Raw genomic sequence first — 27,476 nt, forward strand, 5'->3', positions numbered from 1 at the left:
TAAAGAGACTAGTTAGAAGACTGTTGCAACGGTTCAGGTGAGAGGTGATAATATCCTGGCTTAAGGTTATGGCAGTGAATATTGAAATTTGTGGGTGCACTTGAGAAGTATTTGTCTCTTCCATCAGGTTTAAGTTTTAAAGAAAAACAACAATAAATTTAATAAATGTATTGACTTGTCCAACTTCAAGATGAGTTTCACTAAATAATACTCTCCCTTTCTAGAATTTTAAGCCTTAGAATTGTGCCTACAACCTACAGTTTTGTAGGATTGCCCTGTTTATAAATTTAGAATACAGTTAAACTTTTATGCAAGCTCCTTATGATTCAGTTAGCTCACAAGTAACTTCCACTAGGAAGGATATTTTTACTTAACTCGTTGTGATTTAATACATTTTATGTTTCTTTCATAATGATATTCTAATATGGATAAATATGATGGTCATAGTATAAATTAATCATTTTAGATCAAAGGCACTAGATTTCTTTCTTTTTTCTTTCTTTCTTCCTTTTCAAGCATATGTTATACTTTTTGTACTTGTCTCATATTTCTTGGATATCCTGTTCTGTTTTTTTGTTTTGTTTTGTTTTGTTTTTTCCCCAATCTTTTTTCTATTAGCTTTTTTTTTTTTTTTTTTTTTTTTTTTGTGCCTACAGCACCTGGTCTTCCTAGATGGTCTCCCATCCAAGTACTAATCAGGCCTGACCCTGCTTGACTTCCAAGATCAGATGAGACCTGGCATGTTCAGGGTGTCATAGCTGTAAACTCTATTTGCTTTTTAGTTTTGGAGGTTTCTATTGAGATATCCTCAAGATAGAGATTCCTCCCTCAGCTGCTTCCAGTCTACTAATAAGCCCACCAAAGGCAGTCTTCATTTCTGTTATGGTGCTTTTGTTCTCTCACATTTCCATTCGGTTCTTTCTTGGAATTTCCATCTCTCTGCTTAAATTGTCCACCTGTTCCTGCATGCTGTCTACTTTATCCATTAGAGCCCTTAACATGGTAATCATAGTTGTTTAAAATTTCTGGTCTGATAATTCAAACATCCCTGCCATATTTAATTCTGATGCTTGCTTTATCTCTTCAAACTGTGATTTTTTTTTTCTTTGGGGTTTTTTGTTTTGTTTTGTTTTGTCTTATTTGTCTTTTAGTATGCCTTGTGATTCTTTTCATGATGACTAAGCACGATGTACTCAGTAAAAAGAACTGCTGTAAATATGCCTTTAGTGATATCATTGTGGGGTGTGGGGGGAAGGGAAGCATTCTGTAGTCTTATATATTAGGTCTTAGTCTTTTACACAGCCTCTGCCTGTGGACTGTGAACTTCATATGTGCTTCTCAGCCCCCAACCTCACCTTAAGTGGGACAGGATGGCTAGAGGGGGCTGGATTGAGTATTTCTCTTAGTTTAGTTAGGCTCTGATAAGATTCCAACAGGTTAGACTGTGAGGGGAGGACTTATAAAGAAGGCAATGCTCTGGCTTATTTCAAAAAGTTTCCATTTTCCCTCCCTACTGGAAGCATGAGGGGATTTTCTTCAATATACACTGTGAGATAGACCCAGTAGAGCTCCTGGAGGTAAAACTCACAAAAGCCTGGAAGCCCCCTTATGACTGGTTCCCCATAAGTTGTTCTCTCTCAGACTTGTCCACACTGAGCGTCCAGGAACTTGTCCATTACAGTTCAGGTTTCCACTTGTCCGATGGTGCTGCTTGATGTGTCAATGTTATTTTGTCAGTTGTAACAAATGTACCTCTCTAGTGGGGATATTGATAACTGGCTATGCATGTGCAGGGGCAGGAAGTATATTGGAAATCTCTGCACCTTATGCTCAATTTTGCTGTAAATCTAAAATTGTTTTTAAAAATAAAACATTTTTTTTTTGTAAAAGTCTTTGGGAAAAAATCCAAAGAAGGCCAAAAGATATAAATAAAAGTTGGAGAAACTGAACTTCAGAAAAGAAGATAAAAGAGCAGTCCAAGGACAGCAGTACATGCCTGCCACGGCATGGGCTTCTGCTCCCATGATGTTGGTCTCAGGGGATAGAAGGACGGCATTTCAACTCTAGGATACATCAAAAAGACAGTGGAATAAATCTTCTGGTTCCCCTTTGTAAGCTGGCAAGGCTGTCCTTGGGAAAGAAAAGGAAAAGAAAAGCATGATCCAGCTCCAGGATTACACTGAATTTGTGGTGACAACAAAACACAAAACATTCAGGTAGGAAATATCAACTACGAAGGTGAGAGATATGGGATGACCTCATGTACCCATTCATAATTGGATTGGATTTAAACAACAACGAAAACAACAACAACCTTGGTCATCGACATAAAGATATTTAAATATTTTTTAAATGTGTGTGAGAAGGGGCAAGTACTGGATGCATCACAACTAAACACTTTCCTGAGTGGCATGTTACATTTTTGCATCCTCTTCCTTTGCAGCTGCTCAATAGCCTGCATTGAGGCTCTCACTCCTTAATCGCCCTTCTTAGAGGTAATTTGGTATTTCTACCACCAGATGGCAATGTCCCACCGCTCTTCACTTACTATAAAAGAGTAGAGAGGTTCTTAAGACATTTGAGGGTTGCTGGGGAGGGGTCAGGTTCTTTCGTTCCAGTAGGTATACAAATAAGCACTTGCCTTCATGCCGAGAGCAAAAAGAATTTGGAGAGCGAGCATAAAAGGTCAGGCAGTGGCTGTCTATTCCTCTTTTTTTGTTTTCTTAGTCCTTTGGTTTCCATGGGAATCTGTGTTTGAGTAGCAACTCTGAATCCATTTACTGCTCCTCAAGGCTTGGGGCTGAGCCCAGAGACTGGCTGTGAAGAACAGCAGGAGTTGAAATGAGTGGAAAGAAAAGATTTATTTGGTAAATTTAGATAGCAAAAGATGAGGACAGGTAGAGGAGGAATGATGGGGCGGGCTTTGGGATGGGGTGCACAGAGGAATGTTCAAATAAAATTGGGGACATTAATATCTTTTCAAAAACTCCAGAATCAAGGGTACTTTGTCATCTCACCATAGATCATCCCAGGACACATTCTGGGCCCTATAGATTACCAAGTCTTTCCAAACAGATCAGTAGATATATGCCTATGGTTCTGCTGATGTACTCTTTTGTTTCCAAAAGCCCTCTGTTGCAATTGATGAGAACAAAAGATTATCCTCTTTATTTCCCAAGTGTGGCCTAGTGCCTGGCATGTTGTAAGTGCTCAGTAAAATATTTGTTGAATGAATGAACGAGCCCTAGAATTATGATGGCCTTGACTAATTTTACTTAGTTCTCCCTGTAAAGACAAACTAGGGATGGGGAAAAAATTGTTTTTTTCTGTCATCAAAATCATGAGGGTGTGTTTACAGCCATGCCATCCTGAACATGCCCAATCTCATCTGATCTTGGACCCTAAATCCTGGACCCTAAGTCCTGGGAGACCACCTAAGAATACCAGGTGGTAAAGATGGGGAAAAAAAAAAAATCATGAAGATGTAAATGTCTTTCTTCACAGATCGATTAACTCTAAATTCGATTAGGGTGTTTTGCTGTTGTTGTTCTGCTTAAATCGGAGGTTTTTCGTATTTGCATTACTAATGGCCCCTGTTTCTAAGAGCACTTGCATTTCTGTGTGTTTGGGCTATTCATTCAGTATCTTTTCACGGAGAGTAGTCAATCTACATAAGAACAGCATTCTACCTAGAGACGGAATTTAGGCTTCCCTCTTAGTCCCTTACCCACCAGCCCCACTTCCTTCCTCACTTTCTTTCCCATTACCCTGTTTAATTACCACGCTCTGTAGTTATCTAATTTATTTGCTTGCATTTTTATTACTTCTCACCTCCCACAAGCAGCAAGCTCCTTGTGGCCTTCCTCACAGGAACTTCTACTCTAAATGTTAGAATCTAAATTCAAGTCTTAACTTTCTTTGAAAACTCCAATTTAAATGAATTCTTCATGATCCTGATTTTAATCTTCTCACCTTCCCACCCTCCAACTGGAAGTGATCTTTCCTTCCTCAAAATGTGTATGCATTCAATATGTATCTCTAGGCACTTACGTTGCTACCTATGCAAGACAGCATAATAATATCAGCCATCAAATGCAGTGTGCCTAAAAGATTGGCCAGGCACTGCGCAAAGTGCCTTAACTAAGTTTTGCTAAATCTGCACCACAATCCTATGAAGTAGATACTGTGAACCTCATTTTTACATGAGAAAATTGAGGCTCAGAGAAGCTAAGTAAAATGCCCAAAGTCATGCAGTTAACAAGTAGCGAAGGAAATTTAATCCCAAAAACTCACCCCATAATCCATAGTCTTTGGAGCACAGACTTTGTTATGAGATAAATGTGTTAGAGCTCTGATTCCGTAATTCACAGCTGCATGACTCTCTGCAAATTTCTAACCTCTCTAAACCTCAATTTCCTAACTGGTAAAATGAGGATAATAATGCCTACCTCACAAGATTACTGTAAGAGAATGTAATTAAAGACCTTCACGTGACCTTGTCACAAAGAAGTGGCCCACAAAGAGTGGCTATTCCCATTACCTGCTTAACTGTTTTATCTCCTATACCAAATCAACATTCCTTCAAGAAGGATCTGGTTTTATTCTCTTTGCATTTATGACATCTAGCACAATGCTTTATGTGTGGTAACTAAGCACGGACATTTGTTTGATAGGAGAGAGGGAGGAAGAGGGGGTGGGGAGCGATGAATTTATTGCCAGTGGTTAATCATTCTAAGTGAGGTCTCCCTTCTTCCTGTGGAACTTTATGCATACCTTTATGAAATTCTCTCACATCATCTGTGTCTTTTTTACCTTTGTAACCCCAGCATGTCTGCTCTCTTAATGAGCATGAATGTGATTCTATGTTGAGAAATGTATTTTTTTTCTTCTTATCTCCTAAATCCAGGTTCAGTGAGTGAAATATGAAATGCATTTAATAAACATTTATTGAGAATATAACTAATTGGAAGATCTAGTTTTGTCTTTATATCCCAAAGGAATGTAAACCTGGGCTTGGGTTTAAATCCTGAGGTGATTCTGCCACCTGGAGATACAGAACCATGAACCTGCAGGCTGCTTTGGTTTTTGACTGGACTTACTTCTGGAGGTCACAAAGATCATTGGCAGGCCTGAGAGTTGCTGATGAACTATAATTATTTTTATTAACTTGCAATATGCAAATTAAATTATAATTCCATAAAGAATGTAATTGTAATCCCATTGTTGTTTCTCCCTGCAAAAGGGAAAGACAACAGTGGAAAGAATGCAGTCAGTCCCACTCTGCATTCCATTAAATGAGTACAGAATGAGTCCGTTCTCTTCTTTTTCTTGTCTCCTCTCTAATGTAAACCTGAGTGTGATTCTACATTGAGAAGTGTGTATTTTTTATTTTACCTACCTACCCTCTCAATGCAGGCCACTTACACCATCTTATATTCAGCCAAAGAAATGATCATCAGTTCTAGTACCAGAACAAAACTGGTCTCTGATGTGGTCCTTCCTCATAGATTTTTAACTTTGACTCTAGGGAACTTTTGTCCTGAGTGATGCCTTTAGAAACTGACACCTGTCAATTTATTGTTGCAGAATCCTATATAGAAATTGTTGCAATAGACACATTTTGATGATTAATGTAGATTTTTACATACAAAATACAGAAGTTAAAGCTGGGTGAGAAAATCACCCGGTCTGACCCAACAATTGCAGATAAGGAAACTGAGGTCTAGAGAAGTAAAGACATTTTCTCAAGGTAATTTAACTGGAAAGTGGAAGAATCTGACTAGAACCCAAGTCAATGATTTTTCCACTAAAAATGGAAATGTGTGTCCTATGTGATCTATTTGTCAAGTGGACTTTCAAAAATAGGCTTCTGGAGTGTAGAAAGGACATGAGGTTATGTTCCCATACATCCTGCCCAGCTAGCGTAAAGTGGACGTCCAGTGGGTATAAAAGAATGGCCAAACTATGCTTTCATAAAAAAGTGCTTCTTGTTTTGAAAATCACATATTTTTTAATTCTCTTATGTTTAAAAGGTCTTAAATTTAGAAGGGATTTCATAGTACTGTAATGGTTATGACACTTTTTTTTTTTGTTTCCAAAGATTTGAAATTATGTAATGTTGATTTTGTTGAGTTTATTTTCTAATGCTGTTTTTCAGGTACCTTGGCAAGTGGGGGGAAGTGTTTCTTCTTCCATTTCAAGAAAACAAAGTTTATTCTGGGATTCCAGGCTGACTGAAAAAAGAGGGACAGCTTAGAAACGGTGTGTATGGAAAGGTGGTTGAGGTTTACAGTATAAAGATGGGGGTAGGTGATGGAAAGAGTAACTCTTCTTAAGTAACAGGCCTATTTCTACCAAGTATCCCTTTTTCACCCTCTCATTTCTTTCAGAATCCCATCTAATTTTTTTGGAAACACACACATGCCTTGGTGACATTTATCCCTTGATCGAGGTGGGAACAGAGGCCCTTAAACCAGAAAAGACAAAGAAAGATCTAAATTTCATAGAATACAATTTGGTCATTAAGTTGCTCCTCCATCATCTCCATTTTTTTCCACTCCAAATCCACTGGTCCCCAATCCTCATCTTTGTATAAACATTTATGTGTATGAATACACACACACACACACACACACATCTCTCTTTACATAATATATAGAGACATATGTACATGTCTGTGTATATCTCTCTCTGTCTAGAGAGAAAAGAGAGAGAACATCTACAACATGAATGGTACATCACTGAACCTCACATTAAATTCCATGGGATTAAGTGGATCATGGGGTCAAGAATGTACAAGCACTTTAAGATGGACAAAGATTAAAGAATCAAATAGTGTATGATTATTAAATAAGTACTATATTGCCATCCATTCTCATAGAAATGCTCAGTTGCAGGGAAGCACAGGATTCTCCACAATATACAACACAGCCCGTACCTTGCATTTTGAACTTCCATATTTAAGCCAGTTGTCATTCACCTCAAACCTCCAAGTCCAAAAAAGTCAGCATTCAGAGCAGTCCTCCTCTTAACTCTCTTCTCTTAACTCATTTGCTATCCTATTCCAGGCCCTTTGGACTTTCAGGTTACCTATGGGATTTTCAGCTCCTGCTAGTTCTCTGCAAGGATTCTGCTTTGATTTGGCCCCATCAGATCTTTTTACTCTGAACTATCTTCTCCATTGGAACCATGTGTCCTGGCCCATTCTATGGCCCTAAGAGCAGTTCCAGGATAGATGAGGAGCCACAGTAAAAGTCCCCAAGAATCCTGTCTTAAATTATCCCAATTATAGATGAGGAATAAAGCAGTGGCATAATTTGGAAATGGAAATAATGCAAAAAACCACAACAACAGATACCACCAAAAGATTGAAGTCCAGAATAGCTGCATAATAAATTGGATAGCATCTATTTTATTTTCTGTTCTGTGTTAGGTACTTAGCACATAGTAGGTGCTCAAAAGATATTTGTTGAACAAATGAATGTGAATGAGTAAACTCTACTGAGGGTAGACTTAAAATACAATTAGTAATCAATTAAGCATCATCAAGAATTTTCTTAGTACTTAGTCACTGAAGGATCATTTTCCTGGGAATAGTCTCCAAAGTGGGGAACAGGTTCTTATCTGACTGCAATAGTTTAAGATATGAAGTTATTGGAATGGAATTAGCTACTAAAATACAATGGTCCTCACACACAAAAAAAAGTATATAAATTCTAGAAAGGATGAAGAAATTAATTTAAGATCAATCTTTTAAATTTTTAAAAGTTTACTTTTGCTCGGCTTCCCACTCATTTTTGCCTTGTTTCTTCTCCAGTTGGACGTTTCTCTGAGATAAAATATGGTTCTGGAAAACTTTTTGAAAAGTCACTTGACCTCCCTTAGTCTTACTTTCCTTCTCTGAAAAGTGAGAAATTTGTAGATGATCCCCATGGCCCCTTGTATTTCAAAAGTCCTTGGGGAGTCCACTTGTTACCCTTCTTAAGAGTTTTTCCTTAAGACTATGAGCATGTTTTTGTCATAAGTTGTCAATTATTCCTATTTTCTGACATACTTCAATCCATATGTTCCTATTGATCCAAAGACTTGCCTCTGTGACTTAACTCTTTCTTTTCACTCTGATTTATTCTCCTTTCTAATGACTTCGTTTAACTTTTTTTTTTTGCCTTTCTCATCATGCTCCCCCACTGTTTGTCCCTGATCCCCCATCCTTTGTTGATTTGTTGATTTTCTTTCAAATGACCAACTTCGGGATCCCCAGAATTTTAACAAATTGTTCCTATAATGTTTTCCTTGAAAACACACACACACTTTCTCTCTTTCTCTTCTATCCCCTTCCTCCCTGCCCCCACCCTGGCCTTCCCCCACTGCCAGCAAAGCTCACGGCCCTTCCCCCACAACCTCCCTTTCCTGTTCCACTACCTTATCCTCTTCATAAACTCCGTTTCCCCTTTATTTAACATGAGTTGCATGGAGAAATGAAGGAGAGCAAAAAGAATAAGTTTTATCTGTCCTCTTATGAATGTTTAAATTCCTGCCATCCTTTGGAGAATTAACTCTGAAAAGAAACACCAGACAAGACTCAGTCTGAATGACCCTCCTTGATCTTCACTCCCTCCCTCTGCCCCTGAAACACCATGGCAACTGCCACCTGAAAGAGGCCAGGCGGAAATCATCTAATAAGACCAGGGACTGTTTGTCAGTGTTTTCTTAGTAAAGTTTTGCAAAGGGCACTTGTCCTTTACTCTTTATTGCCTTACTCTCTTAATGCTAGCAAGACAAAAAACATGTGGTAGTATATAATTATAAGAAACATAATTTATTGTAGATATTAACTGAAGGTCTTCAAATTTTCTTTGGAAGTTGAAAGTTTAATTCATCCTCTAGGTCAGCAGCCAAAAAGCGAGGCCTATAACAGAAGCAGAAATCATCAGGATAGCAATAAAGTGCCGCATTGTGGTGAAAAAAAAAAAAAAAATACACAGCCCGTCCAATCAGGCATTGTTTGGGCAAATTTCAATCAGCTGTTTATCGGCTATGGGACCTTGATCAAGAAAGTTATTTTGCTTCTCTAAGCCTCAGTTTCCTCATTTGTAAAATGAGATGTTAGGTGTTCTGCATGTCTAGGTTGGGAATTATATAATGCTTTTTTTGCAAAGTTATTTTAAAGATTAAATGAGATCCCTTATTTAAAAGGCATGGCACACAGAATGCACCTAAACTGTGATTATTGTTATATCCAGTACATGCATTTCTGGAATCCTAGTTTACTTCTCTTACAATTAAAATCAAATTTCTCATAGGATTCTAACTCTTTGGGAGGTAGAGCAAATGCCTCCATAATCCCTGCTCTTCTATAAACTAGCAAAAGAGGAATACTAAGAGCAGAGTATTGTCCTGAAAGAAGAGACCTTGAATAAAATGCCAAAAAATGTTCTGGACCCCCACATGACTGAAGCTGTATTTTTCAGGACAAAAGCCACTATGAGTTTATAAACTCTTTAAATGAGTTAAAAGTGTATGAATTTGAACATTGACAAACATTTGGCCAACAGTAGTATATACATTTGGGAGACCCGTTATATATTTGGGGCATACACTAGGTTCCCTTCCTGTGCACATTGATTCCCTTGGAAAAATACTGCAGTGCCCTAGGAGTCTAGAGTCCATGGTTTGGGAACCACAAGTCAAGTACCACTGTCTCAAACTTAACTCTGCAAAAGAATCATTGAAGAGCTTGTTTAAAGATCTTAGGCCCTACCCCCAGAGATTCTGATTAAATTGATCTGGGGTGGAGGCCAGGAATGTGAATTCTGGATAAAATTTCCCATATGATTACTTTGAGTCCAGAGTCATATATAAGCTGAGAATTAGCCTTCCTGACAGGCTCCTCACCTTTCTCTTCCAAGGATCTCATGCCAATCACCTTCTCTTTGCTCCTGACAGTTCTGGGCCTCTTTACCTGGAGTGGTGTGCTGACACCACCACACAGTGAGTAGGAAAGTCTCTGAAAGTCGAACATAATTGACTGGCTTTCTTTAAAAAGCAAGAGCATGTCATTGCTTTTTTTTTCCATTTAAAAAATGCTTAATCTTTTTTTTTTTTCAGTTTATTGGGTAACATTTGTTAATACAATTATATAATTTTCAGGTGTACATTATAATTTGACATCTATATATTCTATTGTGTGATTAGCACCCAAAGTCCAGTTTCTTTCAGCTACCATATATGTGATCCCCTTTATTCTCTTCACCCTCCCCCTATTCTTCTATATTTGACTCCCTTTACCCAATCTACCTCTCCCCTCCTCCCCTACCCCCTACCCTCTAGAAGCCACTAGTCCATTGTCCATGTCTCTGAGTCTCTCTTCGTTTGTCTTGTTCATTTGTTGCTTTTAGGTTTATATCCCACGTATTAGTGATACCATGTGATTTTCAATTTTTTTCTCTCTGGCTTATTTCACTTAGCATGATTATCTCAAGGTCCATCCATGCTGTCGCAGATGGCAGTATTTCATCTCTTCTTATGGCTGAGTAATATTCCATTGTGGATATGTGCCACAGCTTCTTTAGCCAATCATCTATAGTAGGACACTTCGACTGCTTCCATGTCCTGGCCACTGTGAATAATGCATATCTTTGCTTTTTAAGAACTTAATTTTGACACACAAAAAAATACCTTAACATTCATTTTAACTAATTCAGAGGCAACCTGTACTCACAAATGAAGGATACAGAGATTATACGCAAGTAGTCTGGCTTGAAAACTGGCTCCATGACATAAAAAAAAGCTCAACAGTACTTTAAGCTATTCCTGAAGAGAGAACATTATTGTTAGGCCAGTAGCCAATATGGAAGCCAAAACAGAAATTTTTTGTAAAATTAGAAACTACAAGAAGAAAGAGCCCATCTTTACCACCACCCAGAATAGTTTTCTTAGAGCCTCTCATGTTCCCAAATGTGGGAGGGAACTAGGAGTAGGGTGCAGGGATAAGTCCCTTTTTCCCATCTTTTATTATCTTCAATGCCCTTGAGTACCTCTCCATTTACAAGGTCAAAAGACCATAGAACATTTTCCAAAAATTAAAAAATTCAATCACAAAATTACCAATTGAAGCAAGAAAAGTCTTGTTTTAATATTCCCTTCTGCTATTAAGTTTCTCTCCCTCTCTCCCTCTCTCCCCCTCTCTCCCCTTCTTTCATTCTCTCGCTCTTTTTCCCTCCCATCTTTTCTCCCTCACCCTTCCTCTCCCTCCTTCCCCTTCCCTCTCCACTTCACCACACACACAAACCCCTTTTCAAAGGGGCTTTTTTCCAACTCAGTGGAGTAAAGTCTTTGCCCCTTTGTGGGGAAGGCTCATTAACATTCCCACAGCAGCATCTCTTCAAGGATTTTACTTTTGTAACTCTGTGGAGAGGTCAAGAGGCCACAGTAGAGAGAGGTAAAAGGGGGGAAAAATGGTAAATGGGGGAGGGCAGAATAAAGGAGAGGAGGGGAAAGAGCCCTTCCTTTCACAATAAGGCCAGCAAGAAGGAGGGTAGGGGAAAAAAAGGAAAAGACAAGATAGACTAGACCCAGTAAAGAGACGGATATTGTACCCCCAAATCTACCCCCTGGAGATTTCATAGACTCCTGAGGAAAGCAGAAAGCTATATTTTTTCCCTCTCCTTTCTATTCCTCAAAAAGGAAGTAAATGATGGAAACAGTAGGATGAAAGAGTGACAGGACCCAGTCTATCCCACTGAGAAATCAGAAGTTCTCCTGGCCCCGGTGTTCCCACTTTTCCTACAATAACAGCCCAGTGATAACTGCACTGTCTGCCGCAGAGGAGTTAACAGGGTGAATTAGACAATGTTAGCAAGAGCTCCAAGGGTGGAATGTGAGGGAGCCACCCAGGGTCCTGACCCCAAAGAACTGGGAAAATAATGGAGATTCAGTGAACTCCAAAGCAAAGATCAGAGTGCTTCCCAAGTCGCTTCAGATGTGGGTACCTGCTTCATTTATCACCGGCAACCCTCCCACCATCTGTTCTCTCTCTCTCCCTTTCTTAGTATTGCCAGACTAGCCTGGACTCGTATAAGGGAAGAAATGAAAGTAACTTCAGCTTTGCACCCAACACTGTCACTGCACTGAGCTATGCTTTGCTTTTCTCTAAAGATGTGGCTATCAGAGATTTACATCATTAACTCTAAAGGGAAAAATAATTCCCACTTTCCTAACTGACAGTGTTTCGAATGAATGCTCTCTCATCTCAGCCAGAATAAAGGGTGAATAAGGTTAAAAGAAAAAGACCTAGGCATTATAGCTAGAACATAGGGCATTTTGGATATTCTATGCCCAGTAGCACACCATATTACTCAAATTCATGTAGGAATAGCGTGGCCAGAAGTTAAAAAATGAATCGCCTTGAAGTGTGCAGACTAAGCAGGAGAGACCCGGTTGTTTATCAAATGATGTATTTTAGAGATGGAGGATATTCTCAAAGGTCATACTTCGTATCTAAAAGAACATTCTTTCCACAGAATCCTTGACAATTGTTTTTAGCCTTGTGAAAATATATTAACAGAAAGCTCACGAATTCACTGGAGAGTCCATCACATTATTAGAACGTTCCTTTAGAGTGAGCTGTAAAGTGCCTCCTTGTAGCTTCTACCCTGGAGGCCCACGGAACTCAACTGCATCATCTTCTCAGTGGTGGTGGCTCTTCAACCCTGAGAGCTGGGCAGGAATGGTAGAGACAGAAAAGCCACTGACCTGCTGCTATTTTAAATGAGATTCCTTAAGTCAATCACTTATTTTTTTTTTTTCATGCTAGGAGTCTCGTAGCATATTGTACCTTTAACAATATAGAAGGGGGAAAATACTAGAAAGCCAGATGCACCAAGCTTCCAGGCCCATCTGTGTTACATCATAGCTGTGCAATCTTAGATAGGTTACTTAACCTCACTGAGCCTTTCAGTTCATCTGTAAAGAGATTCATCCCTAAATGGGAGTGGTAAAATCTGCCATGCTAACCTTAGAGTTGCAAAATATGTCTGGTACCTGAAAATAGTTTATAAATTATAAACAGCTCTACATACATTAAGTTACTAGTATACTGACTGTTCATCTTTACTCTGTCATTTTACCAACCTTTCACATCCCCATCTTCAACTGGAGATAGCAGACTTTTTGGCCTTATTATCAGGATATACCAAAAAGTTCTTATTTCAGCTTATGCCCCAGAAGCAGTCACATTATCAAACAAGGTGGCATAGAATCATGAAAGAATGACAAAACACTGTGAAGATCTTCGAAGAGTTAGAAACACAAGTGAGAGACATTTTCTGAACTGACAGCACAGGGAGAGAGAGGCCGGGAGTCCTGGCAGGGAGGAGAGGGTTAAATCCTTTCCTCTGCAGTACAAAAGAAAAGAGTGTGCGGAAAGATTAGGATTTTTGCTTTTACAATGGGAGCTGCAGAAGCATAGGGAAGAAGCTGAAGAAAAAAAAGGGGGCGTCTCCCCTTTAAAGACTTGCAGAGATTGAGAGAGAAAGAGAGAGAGAGAGTCAGGGACAGAGAATCAGAGAGAGAGAGGGCGCACAAGTCTGTCTGTCTGTCTCTGGAAAGAGAACATCTCTGCTTCACAGTGACTTGCACTGGGGGAGAGGCATCAGTTGGCTTCAGATCCAAAGGGGAGACCAGACCAGGTCACCCCGGTTAAGACTAAGTGAGCGTTGCCCCTCCCTCTCCCACCTCTCTCTCTCTACCCGGGAATGTCTCGGCGAAAGCAGCGGAAACCCCAACAGTTAATCTCGGACTGCGAAGGTCCCAGTGCGTCTGAGAACGGTGGGTGCCTGAGGAGGGGTGGGGGAGCCCTGAATCCAAGCTTGTGTGGGTCAGGCCAGGGCAAGGGGAGGGCACCCGGGCCATGGGCGAAAGCAAGGGGAGGACATGGTCACTGGGGGTTTGAAGGAGTTGAGATGCAGGGAGTAAGGAGATGACCTGGGCTGGGGAGAAGCCCCGCTTGGCTTTTCTCAGGATTGATTCTGTTTGTGTTTTCCGTGTTGTTTTTCTCTGGATGAAATGGAGTTTTCAAACTGGCTCTGTCTCCCCACCCAAGAGTTTTCTCTCCAGGTCCCCCTTTGCTCACTGGTCTTTGTGCCGTTGCTAAGTAACGTCCTCAGACCTGAAGACCGTCTCTTAGGGGTGGGATTCCGCCTCCCCCCCCCCCTTTTTTTTCTGGAGAGTTGGGTTGCAAGAGAATGAATTGGATAAACGTGAAGGTTCCCTTGAGGGAGAAGAGAAAAAAGTTTCTCATTGTTGGCCTGAGCTGAGAGCAGATCAGAGCTCCCAGAGGGACATAGCTAATGTCGGTCAGATGCGGCCTGGTTTGGGGTGTGTATCCGTGTCACCTGGGGTAGAGCCCGAGGACAGAACTGGATGGGGCTTAGGTTTGGGCTTCAAGGGAGGCCAAGCTAAGAAAACATGTTTGAGTTAACATACTTGTTAATACACACATACTGTTTTATAAGGATATTATCACCTGTTTTCAAGTAACAGATTTTCTTTATGGGGGTGGTGGTGGAATTGTATTCTTTTAACATTCCAAAGAGGCAATAGACAAAAGAGCGACTAGGGTATTAAGAGGTGACATTGCCCAAAGTTTCAGAAACAGAGGCAAACTTAGGACAAAAACTTAGGTTTCCTGATGTCCAGGGCTGGTGGTGCTCACTCTACTAAATGAGGATTTTCCACACTTGCTTGATTGTGGGTAGATCTGGGCTAGAGCCTCAGAATCTATCTATATCTTTGCAAACAATTGGGTAATTCTTAGGATCAAACAAGTTTTGGACATAGTGGTCAGTGGTATGACTACATATGTTCACACGGTGACAGTTTGGAGTCCTGGCTCAGGGAGAAACTGGTTATTTAGCAAACAGTTGATTCACCCAACAAGATAGTGTAGGATTAAGCACAAGGGCTCTGAAGCCAGATTTTCAAGGTTCAAGTCCTGGCTTCACCACTCAACAGTACAACTTCACTTGGTTTACTTTGATGCTCTATGCCTCAGTCTCCTCATCTGTAAAACGGGAATGAATATACTAGCTACCTCATTAGGTTATTGTGAGGATCAAAATGAGTTAATATATGTAAAGCACCCTAAAAAATAATTAGCATAAATAAGTACTTAACTCCTGTAAGTATTGTTATTATCATTATATGTAAGGACAGTTGGCACTTCCTGCAGATGCTAAAATATGACTAAAGTTCAGGAATCTCTTGGTGAACTTCAGCATTTCTTTATAAGATGTGTGTCATGAAAAGCTCTAGGAGAATGTATTTGTAGTGACCAAAACTAAATCGCGGATTTGTTTTTCCACTTGTAAAAAAATGACTTGAGATCACGGTCAGTGTTCCATGTGATATAGAACAACCTTAACAGACAATCCTGTTTTGGGTAGAACACATCCTCCTCAAATCCCAGCTTTGCTGGGATCCCACTGTGCCCATATTTAGAGGCTCACAGTGGTGGCATCCTTCCCTCCTGGGGCACATTAGCCCTTCTTAATGCCTCTGCAGGCCGGATGTTTCCTCTTCTTGTTCTATAGGAGATTTCCCTGAAGACCCTCAAAGTTGCCTCCCAGTCCTGCCCCCCTGCTGGCTCGATTGTGGAGCAGTGCTGACTTCCCCCAACTCAAGAGACATCCTCTCACCTCTCCCAAGTCTGCTCACCCATTCTCCATACCACAGCTCAGGAAAAATCTGTGAGGGAATCAAAAGTAATCTTTAGCAACTGCCCTGACTGGATTCTCAAGCCCCTTGAGCTGCAGCTTCCACTTGGGGCTGCAAACACTTGGGGGCGTGGAAATGCTGCTCCAAAGCCATCCTCATAGAAACAATGTAAGCTTGAACCTAATGTCAGCAATTAATTTCTGTTGAAATATTGCCTTTGAGCCATGAAAGTCAGAAACATAAATGTCAGGAGCAAGAAAGCAGTAGTGACCTCTCTACCTTAGGAAAGCTTAAGGGTTTTCCGATCAGAATTCATCTGAAAGCGAAAGATCCTGGGTTACTTACATGACTTGGAGTGTCACTGGGTCTCATCTGTGGGGTGTGGTGGCTATATTTGATGAAACCTAAAATTACTTCCTGCTCTTATAAGATGTATAAATTTCTCATCCCCTCCTTTTCCGTAGACAGGGTTTCTATTTGCTTTTGTGGTCTTCAGACTCTTGACTTTTCCTTCTACCTTAGAGGCATTTTCTTGTTCTGCATTCCCCAAAATTAGGTAGGGAAGGCTTTTATTTGGTGGCTCTTACTTGTGTCCTTGGTGTAGCTGTGAAACTATAGGAATCATCCTGAGCATCAGCAGACATTTATTTAGCAGGCTAGGGTGCCACTAAGGTTTTCAGCAGTCTTTGCGTCCTTTTAAGCAATGTTGACTCTATGTGACAAGCAAATGCTGAACTGAGCCTTTGTTGCACATTTTAAAAGCCTCATCTCTGCGGTGACCTAAGATGTCACCAAGAAACAGTCTGTGAAACCTGTTTTTCAGCCCTGTTTTTGCTCAGCTTCTTTGACCCGAACACTAAAACCTAACAGAATAGTTATTGCACATAAGTGATGAGAAGGAAATAGTCTATTTACTTCAAAACTCTGGAGACAAAAAAAAAATCTCTCTCCCCTACAGAGTCTAGAAATCTGGATTAGAGAACATAAGGGATGCGAATAGGGAAAATGTAAACTAGTACATCTGGGAAATAAAGGAAATGATCAGAAACCCAGATATTTAGTGAGAAGGAGAAACCAGGACAACAGCCAAACAGATCTAGAGGGAGAAATGGAAGCTAGCAGAGAGCAAGAGCAGCAAAAGGGGAAAGAAGGCAAAAGCAGAGTTTTAAGGGCTCTGTTCTCTTAACAGCTAGAAGCAGGGAGCATCATTTCTCAGGCTATTAAGTCCTAAACCTTTCAGCCCTAGGAACTCTTGAGTCAAAAAGAACATTTCTGTGTGGACAGAAGTAACTCAAGTATGGGAGGACAGAGTACCGGTTTTCAATCTAGCTTAGACTTTGAAGCTGCATGACCTTGGGCAAGTCCCTTATTCTCCCAGGGCTTCAGCCTTCAAATAATAACACTCATCACTAATATTTGTGGAGCATTTACTATTGTCAGGTACTATGCTAGGCCCTTTATGCATTTTCTCTTGTTTCTTCCTCCTATCTCTCCTATAATTTACCTCCATTTTCTTTAAAAAACAAACAAACAAACAAACAAACAACTTTTTTATTGTGGTAAAGTATACATAACAAAATTTACCATTTTAACTATTATAAGTGTAAAATTCAGTGGCCTTAAGTATATTCAAAATATTGTGCAATAATCACCACTATCCATCTCCAGAAGTCTTTCATCTTGCAAAACTGAAACTCTATATCCATTAAACAATAACTCCCCATTCCTCCCTCTCTGCAGCCCCTGCCAACCACCATTCTACTTTCTGTCTCTATGAATTTACCAATTCTAGGTACCTCATATAATGGACGCATATAACATTTGTCCTTTTCTGTCTGGCTTATTTTACTTAGCATAATCTTTTCGAGGCTCATCCATGTTGTACCATGTGTCAAAATTTCAGTCCTTTCAATGATTATATCTTCATTTTAAAGAAGAGATATCCAAGCCTGAGATAAATTAAGTAGTTTTCCCAAACTCACAAAGATTAGAAAGTGATAGAACAGAGACCTTAACTCAGGTATACTTGACTCAGAGCTGTCACTCTCAATCACTAAGCTCACCCAGTGAAGGGGTTTGATCTCTAACGTCCCTTCCAGTTCCAAAATGGTATGAATTCCACGTTAAATTCTGAATCCTTTGATGTCAAAAAAAAAAAGTCCATTAAAATTTTTTTTTAAGTTTTATCTAAGGTATTTGAATTCTGGAAATGAATATATTTTTGTCATTTAGCACTGGATGTACAAATCATTGTGTTTTTGTCTACTATGCTGCACAGGCCATGGGTACATTAGTAGATGCGGGTGGCAAAGGAGTTCGTGCGTTTAGGAGAAGAGTGAAGAAGAGAATACAGGATATGATCCCTTAGGAACAGTCTACAGCAACAATTACAGAATCAATTCATAATTATGGACTACCAATTAGTGTTGTTCCAATGGTAACAGTAAGTTTAGGCAGGTGCTTAAAAGTGTGTTTTGTTTCTTTAATGGCTGGACAATGCTTGAACTCTATGTAAAACAAAGCCTTTCATCTTGCAATTAGAAATGTGGCTCAAGACACACACTGGGAAAAACAATACAGTCCCCTAAAGTCATAGTCAGGTATAAATCATTAAATTCTATGTATGGAAGCAGGATACAAGAGAGCTAAAGTGTAGAGAGGAGCCTGGCAGGAAGATTCAGTTGTGAGCAGCTCATTTTGCCTATGTCCTAATTTTGGCCAGGCTGAGCACAGAGGAGCAGGGTGGAAGGTTGATGGGGAGGGCAGTACTCTGATAGGTGCTATGGTTCTCACTCTTGGCTGAACAGTGGAATCACCAAAGGAGCTTTGCATACTGATGCCTGGGTCCTACCCTTGGGGATTCTGAGTTAATAGGTCTGGGGTGTGACCTGGCCATCGGTTTTTTAAAAGCCCTCCCAGTAATTCTAATGGGCAGCAAAGTTTGAGAACCACTGTTCAACTAGACCACCCTGGTGCACACAACCCACCTATTTTTCTCTTTGCTCAACCCAGCCATTCTCTCCCTAGCCTAAAGCAGCAGTTTGATGGGCCACCAGGTTTTGAGAGCCACCTGGTTTCCTTTTTTCTTTTCATTTCAGCACTTTATAAATTTAAACGAGCATGTCCAGGTTTTAGTCCTACATCCATCCCAGATTTTGCATGTGACCCCGGGTAGCTTACCTCACCTTATCTGCTATCTAGGCACACCATTACCAGTTTAGTTTATACCAATGTTTTTGACTTTATTTGTGTCTGCCTAAGAATCCTGCCCCCCTTTTCAGGGTAGGCAGTGCGTGCAAAGTGCTGAGAAATAGAGGGTTCTTCTTACAGGTGGCTGTTGATCCGTCACCTTTCACCAGGGACTAAATTTACCTTAAAGAAGAGTGCAGATCAAATTACGCATCAGAAAGCAAGTTTCATTAAAGAGTAAGAAAGGGAACAGTGTTTCCCAGGAGAAGATGAAAAGAAAAGGATTTCTTTTCTTGTTGGAAGACTTGACAAAACAGCAACTTGATATCAAATGTTCAATGCTAATTAACAAATGCTCAGTAGAAAGCTTCCATCTGATTCTGCACCCTTACTGAGGCCAGAGAGCAAATGGCAGGTAAGAGCCACACAGAGCCCTTTCTTTAACATTCAGGAAGCCGCACAATGTTGATGTGCTTCAGAAAGCACAGGACAGGAGTCAAAATTCTGAATGCTTCTTTCACTGAATTACTGTGTGGACTTGGAAAAATCACTCAACCTCTCCAAGTTTCAATTTCCTTATGTGTAAAAAATAAACAACATTGCACTAACCTATGACTTGCCATAATTGCAACAGACCCTCCACTCCTTCAGGCCTGGAAACTCATAGTTCATCTGTTTCAAAGCCATCATTCACAATGTTAAGATCCTTATGATTACCTGAAGTTTCAAAGCATAGCTCAGTAAAATGTTTCAATTCAAAAAGATAGCAAAATTCATGTTGAAAAATGGATGTTATTAATATTAGGTTGTTTTAGCTCCCTCCATAAGACTCCCTACCTTTGATATATGCCAATGATATTAGCCAACATCTTACCTCAAAAATTAATAAGATTAATAAGCAACATGACAAATGGACCTAATTTTAGTATATGTATATTTGTTTATTTTGATTATCTTGCCACTGACAATGTAAATTCTCTAAATTCATAATATTTGGAAATCCCCCACAAATTTAAAGTCCCATATGTACATATTGTCAAGAGTTTTCAAGTTTTTGCCCCTACAATACTTCTTTGAGGAAGACAGCACAGCTACAATATTATCAGTTTACACAAAAGGGAAATGGTATAGTGTCCCTTGCCTGATCACCATGCCTCAACTTACCAGCCTGGCAAGAATAGAACTGAGATTAGAACAACAAGGGTTTACTGGTGCCCAGGCAAATCACCAAACTAAGGATTCGTGCATGGTCACCTCCTTGTAAGATATTCTTTGAGGAAGCAAGAAATCCATTAAGATTTCAAGGTAGAAAGGGAATATAGAGTACCTGGTACCTAAATAGGAGGTGGCTTCTGTAGCAGTGAGTATGTATTAAGTCATTTCTGGGCAGTCAAACCTGGTCGGAGCTAAAAGGGGCTTTAGACACAGCCTGCCTAGTGGCTCCTGCTGCATTTTTTCCTGTTGTTTCAGGAGACGCTCCCCTCCCCCAAGGTTAGAGCTAGGTGGGCCTCTGGAGGCCTCTTGAGGCTAGTATCTCCCGGAGCCCAACCATCCTTAATGACAGTGTGTTGCAAGAGAAGAACACTGAAGTATGAAGGGTAGAGAAGAGGGTGCTAAATAGAAAATGGCTCCTTAAATAAGCATGAATTCTATAAGTTATGTGTGGGACGGGTGATCTATGGAATAACTTGCATTTAGCTATTATTCTGGAGGAGAAGGGGCACGGAGTAAAGGGACTTGCAGGGTGGAGTCCTGAAATGACTTCCTTGGAAATTCTACCTTGCAGCCTCCCAACCTGAGAGACTACTTTTGCAGAGGAGTGGTGAGGGTAGGGCTGGAATGGAGGTGACGAAGACAGGACAAAACTTGGAGTATTTTGAGGTGCCAATTGAAGGGTAGATGTTCTGGGCCTCCCCTCCCACTCTGGCCTCTGAGGCTCATCCGAGGCGATCAGACCACCCTCTGGAGTCCACGTTTTCCAGGCTCAGCGGATCCTTTATCCAAAGAAAAATAGGAGAAGCCTGTCGCTTTGCTCTATTGAGCAGGGTTGTGTTTCCCACTGTGCCCCCTTGAGCTTGCTGGGGGTGGGGGCAGGCCTGGGCAAGGACATCTGGAGATGGGGGGATCCGGCAGAGGGCAAGGAAAGGTAGACCCCCACCATGGCCCGCAACACCTGTCACTGAGCCTCCGGAAACCCCCCCAATGCTCTGGGCTCCCGCCCCCACGCACCCACCTCGGCTCCCGTTCCCTCCTCTTCCAGCTCCCGCCTCCCTCCCCTGCAGCTCCACCCCACAAACTCCCCTCCCCAGCAGCTCCTCCCCCACCTCCCCTCTCCCAGCTTTCTCGCTCTTGCTCCTCCCTCCTCCGCCTCCTCGATCCCCTCCCCCTCCTCGGCGGCTCCCTGCCCCCGCTGCCTCCGCGAATCTCCATCTCTGCAGTCTGGGCCACTGGGTGCGGAGGCTGCCGCAGCCCCGGGGGCCACCGCTGCCTCCCCCAATCCCTATACCCATTGTCTCCCACTCCACCCAGCCCTCCACCTCCCCCACAACCATGGCGCACGAAGCCGTGAGAAGCTCTCTTCTCGGGGTACCCTGCGGGGAGCCAGCGGAGCTTGGAGGTGCGGTAGGGCCCGGCCAGGGCAGGGGTGAGGGCAGAAGGGACGTGTCTGGGGGAGGGGAGGAAGGACTTTCGGTGGACGGGATCAAATGCACGGTTCTCTGCATAGGCCCTTGTTTTCACACCCATTCCTGCCTCGCGCCCGCGGGAGGAGGGGGGTGGAGGTGGAGGTGCAGAGGAAGGCAGTAGCTTGCGTGTGGCCCCCCCCCCATGCTGCTGTTCTCGTATCCAGGAGGGTCAGGACTGAGCTCTAGCCTTCTGCTTGGCCTGATGGTGAGCTCATCTCCCCACCCCCAACTAGCGGTTACTGGGCTCGTTGTTAATGAGAGCTTCGGTATACTCATTCCAATCGCACCACCCACGCTCTCTCCTTGTCTTCTCCCCAGGTGATGCTAGCGAGGAAGACCACCCCCAAGTCTGTGCGAAGTGTTGCGCACAATTCACTGACCCAACTGAATTCCTCGCCCACCAGAATGCATGTTCTACTGATCCTCCTGTAATGGTGATAATTGGGGGCCAGGAGAACCCCAACAACTCTTCGACCTCTTCTGAACCCCGGCCTGAGGGCCACAGTAGTCCCCAGGTCATGGAGGCAGAGCACGGCAACCCCTCAGATTCTGGGTCCTCAGTGTCCACAGATCCCAACTGGGGCCCGGAGCGGAGAGGAGAGGAGTCTGCAGGGCATTTTCTGGTCGCTGCCACAGGTACGGCAGCTGGGGGAGGTGGGGGCCTGATCTTGGCCAGTCCCAAGCTGGGAGCAACCCCATTACCTCCAGAATCCACCCCTGCCCCTCCTCCTCCTCCTCCTCCACCCCCGCCCCCAGGTGTAGGCAGCAGCCAGTTGAACATCCCTCTGATCTTGGAAGAGCTCCGGGTACTGCAGCAGAGGCAGATCCATCAGATGCAGATGACTGAGCAAATCTGCCGGCAGGTACTGCTGCTTGGCTCCTTAGGCCAGACCGTGGGCGCCCCGGCCAGTCCCTCAGAGTTACCTGGGACAGGGACTGCGTCCTCCACCAAACCCCTGCTTCCCCTCTTCAGCCCCATCAAGCCCGTCCAAACTGGCAAGACACTGGCACCTTCTTCCTCCACCTCCTCCTCCTCCTCAGGGACAGAAACACCCAAGCAGGCTTTCTTCCATCTTTACCATCCACTGGGGTCACAGCACCCTTTTTCTGCTGGAGGGGTTGGACGAAGCCACAAACCCACACCTGCCCCCTCTCCAGCTCTGCCAGGCAGCACAGATCAGCTGATTGCTTCACCTCATCTGGCATTCCCAGGCACCACGGGACTACTGGCAGCACAGTGTCTTGGGGCAGCCCGAGGCCTCGAGGCCACTGCCTCTCCAGGGCTCCTGAAGCCAAAGAACGGAAGTGGTGAGCTGGGCTATGGGGAAGTGATGGGTCCCTTGGAGAAGCCCGGTGGACGGCACAAATGCCGCTTCTGTGCCAAAGTGTTTGGCAGTGACAGCGCCCTGCAGATCCACCTGCGCTCACACACAGGTGAAAGGCCCTATAAGTGTAATGTCTGCGGCAACCGCTTTACCACCCGTGGCAATCTCAAAGTGCATTTCCACCGGCACCGTGAGAAGTACCCACACGTGCAGATGAACCCTCACCCAGTGCCAGAGCACCTAGACTACGTCATCACCAGCAGCGGCCTGCCTTATGGTATGTCTGTGCCACCAGAGAAGGCTGAAGAGGAGGCAGCCATGCCAGGTGGAGGTGTGGAACGCAAGCCTCTGGTGGCCTCCACCACAGCGCTCAGTGCCACAGAGAGCCTGACCCTGCTCTCCACCGGTGCTGGCACAGCCTCGGCTCCTGCGCTCCCTGCTTTCAATAAGTTTGTGCTCATGAAAGCGGTAGAGCCAAAGAGTAAAGCTGATGAAAATACTCCTCCAGGAACTGAGGCCTCCACCATCTCCGGGGTGGCAGAAAGTGGCACAGCAACCCGCATGCAGCTAAGTAAGCTGGTGACTTCATTACCTAGCTGGGCACTGCTTACCAACCACTTTAAGTCCACTGGCAGCTTCCCCTTCCCTTATGTGCTAGAGCCCTTGGGTGCCTCGCCCTCTGAGACATCAAAGCTGCAGCAACTGGTAGAAAAGATTGACCGGCAGGGAGCCGTGGCAGTGGCCTCTACTGCCTCAGGAGCCCCCACCACCTCTGCCCCTGCCGCTTCATCCTCGGCCTCATCTGGACCTAACCAGTGTGTCATCTGCCTCCGGGTGCTGAGCTGTCCTCGAGCACTGCGCCTGCATTATGGCCAACATGGAGGTGAGCGGCCCTTCAAATGCAAAGTGTGTGGCAGAGCCTTCTCCACCCGGGGCAATCTGCGTGCACATTTCGTGGGCCACAAGGCCAGTCCAGCTGCCCGAGCCCAGAACTCCTGCCCTATCTGCCAGAAGAAGTTCACCAATGCGGTTACTCTGCAGCAGCATGTTCGGATGCACCTGGGAGGCCAGATTCCCAACGGTAGTACCACGCTCCCTGAAGGTGGGGGAGCTGCCCAGGAGAATGGGTCTGAGCAATCTACAGTGTCTGGGGCAGCGAGCTTCTCCCAGCAGCCATCCCAGCAGCCCTCTCCAGAAGAGGAGTTATCTGAAGAGGAGGAGGAGGACGAGGAAGATGAGGAAGATGTGACTGATGAAGATTCTCTGGCAGGAAGAGGCTCAGAGAGTGGAGGTGAGAAGGCAATATCAGTGCGAGGTGATTCGGAAGAGGCATCTGGGGCAGAGGAGGAAATGGGGACTGTGGTGGCAGTAGCCACAGTAGGGAAGGAGATGGACAGTAATGAGAAAGCAGTTCAACCTGCACCTCTGCCACCACCGCCGCCGCCACCACCTGACAGCCTGACTCAAACACAGCCAATGGAGCAGGGAGGCAGTGATGTTGCAGGAGGCGTGGAAGAAGGGGGCAAACCTCAGAGGAGCACAAGCCCACCATCAACACTCACCCTTGAAGGGGAAGGCAGCAGCAGCACCACCTTGGTGGAGGAGCTGAACATGCAGGAAGCAATGAGAAAGGAGCCAGGAGAGAGCAGTAGCAGAAAGGCCTGTGAGGTGTGTGGCCAGACCTTTCCTAGCCAGGCAGTTCTGGAGGAACATCAGAAGACCCATCCCAAGGAGGGGCCGTTCCTCACTTGTGTTTTCTGCAGGCAGGGTTTTCTCGAGCGGGCTACCCTCAAGAAGCATATGCTGTTGGCTCACCACCAGGTACAGCCCTTTGCCCCCCACGGCCCTCAGAATATTGCTGCTCTTTCCTTGGTCCCAGGCTGTTCACCCTCCATCACTTCCCCAGGGCTCTCCCCCTATCCCCGAAAAGATGACCCTACGATCCCATGATCCTGTTTTTCTCTACCTGCTACCCTTGGACCCAGGTTGCAGAAACCTAGAGCTCTGTAGAAGGACTTTCAAGATTTATGAGCCCTTATTTGTTTTTTCTCTGAGTTCTTACATGGTATGTCCCAAGTGGCTTTTCTGTAGTCCCTGAGCTTGGAAATTGTTGTGCTTGCAGGGGATGGCCCCCTGAGGAATTTTTCTTCCCTCTTCATTGATTGTACCTAAGGAAAATGGATTCTCTACAGCTTTCACATTCCCAAGGGAAACCCTCTGCAGCTTCCCTGGGGTGACCATTTTCCCCTCTCCTTCCTTTCCCTTTCCCTTTCCCTTTCCTTTTGGCAGGTGCATCCGAGCACCCACATTTGGAATTGCAGCCCAGCCCAAAGGGGCTGGCAGCTGTCCCTGAAGGGCCCAGTGCCACTCCCCTCTGGTGACCTGGTCAACTGGCAGGACCCCAGCTGGTGAGGGTGGGTCCCCTGTCTCTGTGGAACCAGTACACATCTTTCCTGTCAAGTGACCCGCCCACCAACCCCAGGAGTTCCAGCTCCACCACTACTTCAAGCCTGGCACCACCAGTGCTGTTTGGCCTAGGAACTGTGGCTGGGAAGATGCCTCCAGCAATGGGGTCCAGAGAGGCCAAGGAGAAGAAGAGAGCCCCCCTCCTCTTGCTTCAGCCTCCTGCATCCAAGGCAGTGCTGGAGAAGCCCATCATAGAAGAGAAGTAACAGCATGTTCCTGTACTTCTCCTTCCTCCTGTTCCAGAAGGTGCCAGTAGTGAAGCTGCAGCAATATCTGCCTCTGTGGCTCAGCCTAGGGGGTAGGGAGAAGTGAAGGGCATAGGACACTCTTCCCGTGAAACTCCTTGATAGTCACATGAAGGCAAAGGTATTGTCTGGTCAATATGCCATGACATCTCCAGCCTCTCATATTCCTTCGTCATTGCCTCTCAAAGTTAGAGAACAAGTGGATTATTTGCCAAGAGGTCTCCTTGGGATATTTTGGGAAATGTAAAGTTAGTTTATATCTTTAATAAATGTTGGTGAGGGTAGTCGCAGAAGTAATGATGGAGAGTTGAGAAGTGTTGCTAAAATATAGAGATTTATGCTGGGAACCTGAGTGATTAAGAAAGGGCCATGATGTAAGGGAGCGGACCTTGAATTCTTGATTGGGTGGATCTCATGAATGTTTTTTTTTTTTTTGGACTAATGGTGACCTGGTGTACAGCAGTACACCGCAGATCATAGGGGATTCCCTAGCACTAGCGTGCTTCTAGTTTTAGATAACTCTCCCTTATTCCCTGGCCCCTTGTATTTCCCTGATCTTCCTCTCTCAAGGCCCATTTCCTCCCCATTTTGCCTGTCCATGGACTGGGGTTTATGTCTTTGCTACTGTCTGGTTCTTAAGAGTCCCAGACTTTGAAAAATGAGCTCCAGGTGGTCCCTGCCTCTCTGTCTTGTAATGAGATGTAGTATTTACTCTTAACATAGGATCATTTGGAACAGGAGTTCTGAGGAGGAGAGAGTGTTGGTTCTGCTGTTGACTGACTTGAATGATGGCTTCTCCTCCGAAGGCATAGGCTCCAGAGCTTCCTAACATAGTAAAATGTGAAGAGCAGTCAAGGGAGATGTTAGTGTCTTTCCCTTTTCATTAAAGGTGTTTTAACCAAATATTTGTGTGTTTTCTTTATTTCGTGACTAAGTAGCCAGCTGGGGTGTGATATGGGCATTCCTTAGTGTTGAGATCCCCTTCCCACCTACGTCTCCTGCCAAAAGCCGAACATATGGTGTTGAAATATTTATTCAGCCTTGTCCTACAACAACCTCCAGTGAATGCAATTTTCCTGTGGAAATGGAGTTTGCATTCTCAAAAAGTAGGGGATTTGTCCACTGTGTGCAGTTTTTGTTTAGATTTTCTCTTTGCCACCAGGCTTTTCTGTTTTATTCTCCTTTTATGTTGTTGTTGCTTTTGTTGTTTTTAAAGGTTGGAAGCTATTTATCAGTCTTTCTTGAACCCCGGGCAAGCCTGGCTGACATCAGTTAATCTGCAGAACCAAGACAAGTTAATCTTTATGATCCTTGAGATCTGATGTTATAAACAGAAAGAAAAAAAACAAACATAATTTGACCCTAATAATTTCTTCTAACAAGATAATATGAAGGAGGATTCTTAGCAGAGGAATACATTGGAGATGGGAGCATGAAATAAAATATATACTCATCTCTTTACAACACAGTAAGTTTCAGATTTTGCACTGACACTTTGGTTTCCTAAATAGAGCATTCTCCAGAATTTTATTTAAGACTATAGTATCACTGAATCTTAGTGCAAAAGAGATGGAATTGGTAAAATGATTTGCCCAAAGGCACTTGGCCTGTTAGTAGCAGGGTTGGGTTAAGAACCCAGGTGGACAGAATCGCTGTCTCAGTGCTACCAGCAGTGGGCAGGGTTGCCTTCCTGCTACATCAAGGACTGCTGATAAAAGGCTGGCTCGAAGACAGAGGAAAGACGTGAGTAAACTTATTCTTGGCTCAATTCAGGTTAAAAAATCATGTTTGATTCTGGTTGCCCCACCAGAGCAGTACAGGTCCCTTTAAAAGGTACCAGCGAATGAGAACAC

General features: G+C 43.6%; 1 protein-coding gene and 1 pseudogene across 4 annotated transcripts; one reads left to right on the forward strand and one right to left on the reverse strand.

Annotated features, from left to right (window-relative positions):
- Nucleotides 1–647: 647 nt before the first annotated feature.
- On the reverse strand, nt 648–766 carry LOC118600495 (annotated as a pseudogene).
- Nucleotides 767–13,451: 12,685 nt separating this feature from the next.
- On the forward strand, nt 13,452–26,526 carry SALL2 (spalt like transcription factor 2). 4 transcript variants are annotated; one of them, XM_016165633.2, is made up of 3 exons: nt 13,602–13,827; nt 21,906–24,732; nt 25,347–26,526. In XM_016165633.2, exons 1-3 carry the CDS (start codon nt 13,755–13,757, stop codon nt 25,582–25,584), a joined length of 3,138 nt encoding a protein of 1,045 aa, XP_016021119.1. In that variant the 5' UTR covers nt 13,602–13,754; the 3' UTR covers nt 25,585–26,526. The 4 variants fall into 4 exon arrangements, with proteins under 4 accessions (XP_016021116.2, XP_016021119.1, XP_016021118.1 ...); XM_016165632.2 differs by having other exon boundaries at nt 21,906–24,733; nt 25,202–25,458; XM_016165634.2 differs by lacking the exon at nt 13,602–13,827 and adding an exon at nt 21,265–21,520.
- Nucleotides 26,527–27,476: the final 950 nt, after the last annotated feature.

This window comes from Rousettus aegyptiacus, unplaced genomic scaffold (genome assembly GCF_014176215.1).
Source record: "Rousettus aegyptiacus isolate mRouAeg1 unplaced genomic scaffold, mRouAeg1.p scaffold_m13_p_3, whole genome shotgun sequence".
In the NCBI taxonomy this organism is placed as follows: Eukaryota; Metazoa; Chordata; class Mammalia; order Chiroptera; family Pteropodidae; genus Rousettus; species Rousettus aegyptiacus.

Excerpts from the sequence above, each read along its gene's own strand:
- SALL2 (XM_016165633.2), top strand. The coding sequence starts at position 13,755 with ATGTCTCGGCGAAAGCAGCGGAAACCCCAACAGTTAATCTCGGACTGC. Across the intron at positions 13,828-21,905 it reads TCCCAGTGCGTCTGAGAACG|GTGATGCTAGCGAGGAAGAC; the intron begins GTGGGTGCCTGA and ends TCTTCTCCCCAG. Across the intron at positions 24,733-25,346 it reads ATGCTGTTGGCTCACCACCA|GAACCAGTACACATCTTTCC; the intron begins GGTACAGCCCTT and ends CCTGTCTCTGTG.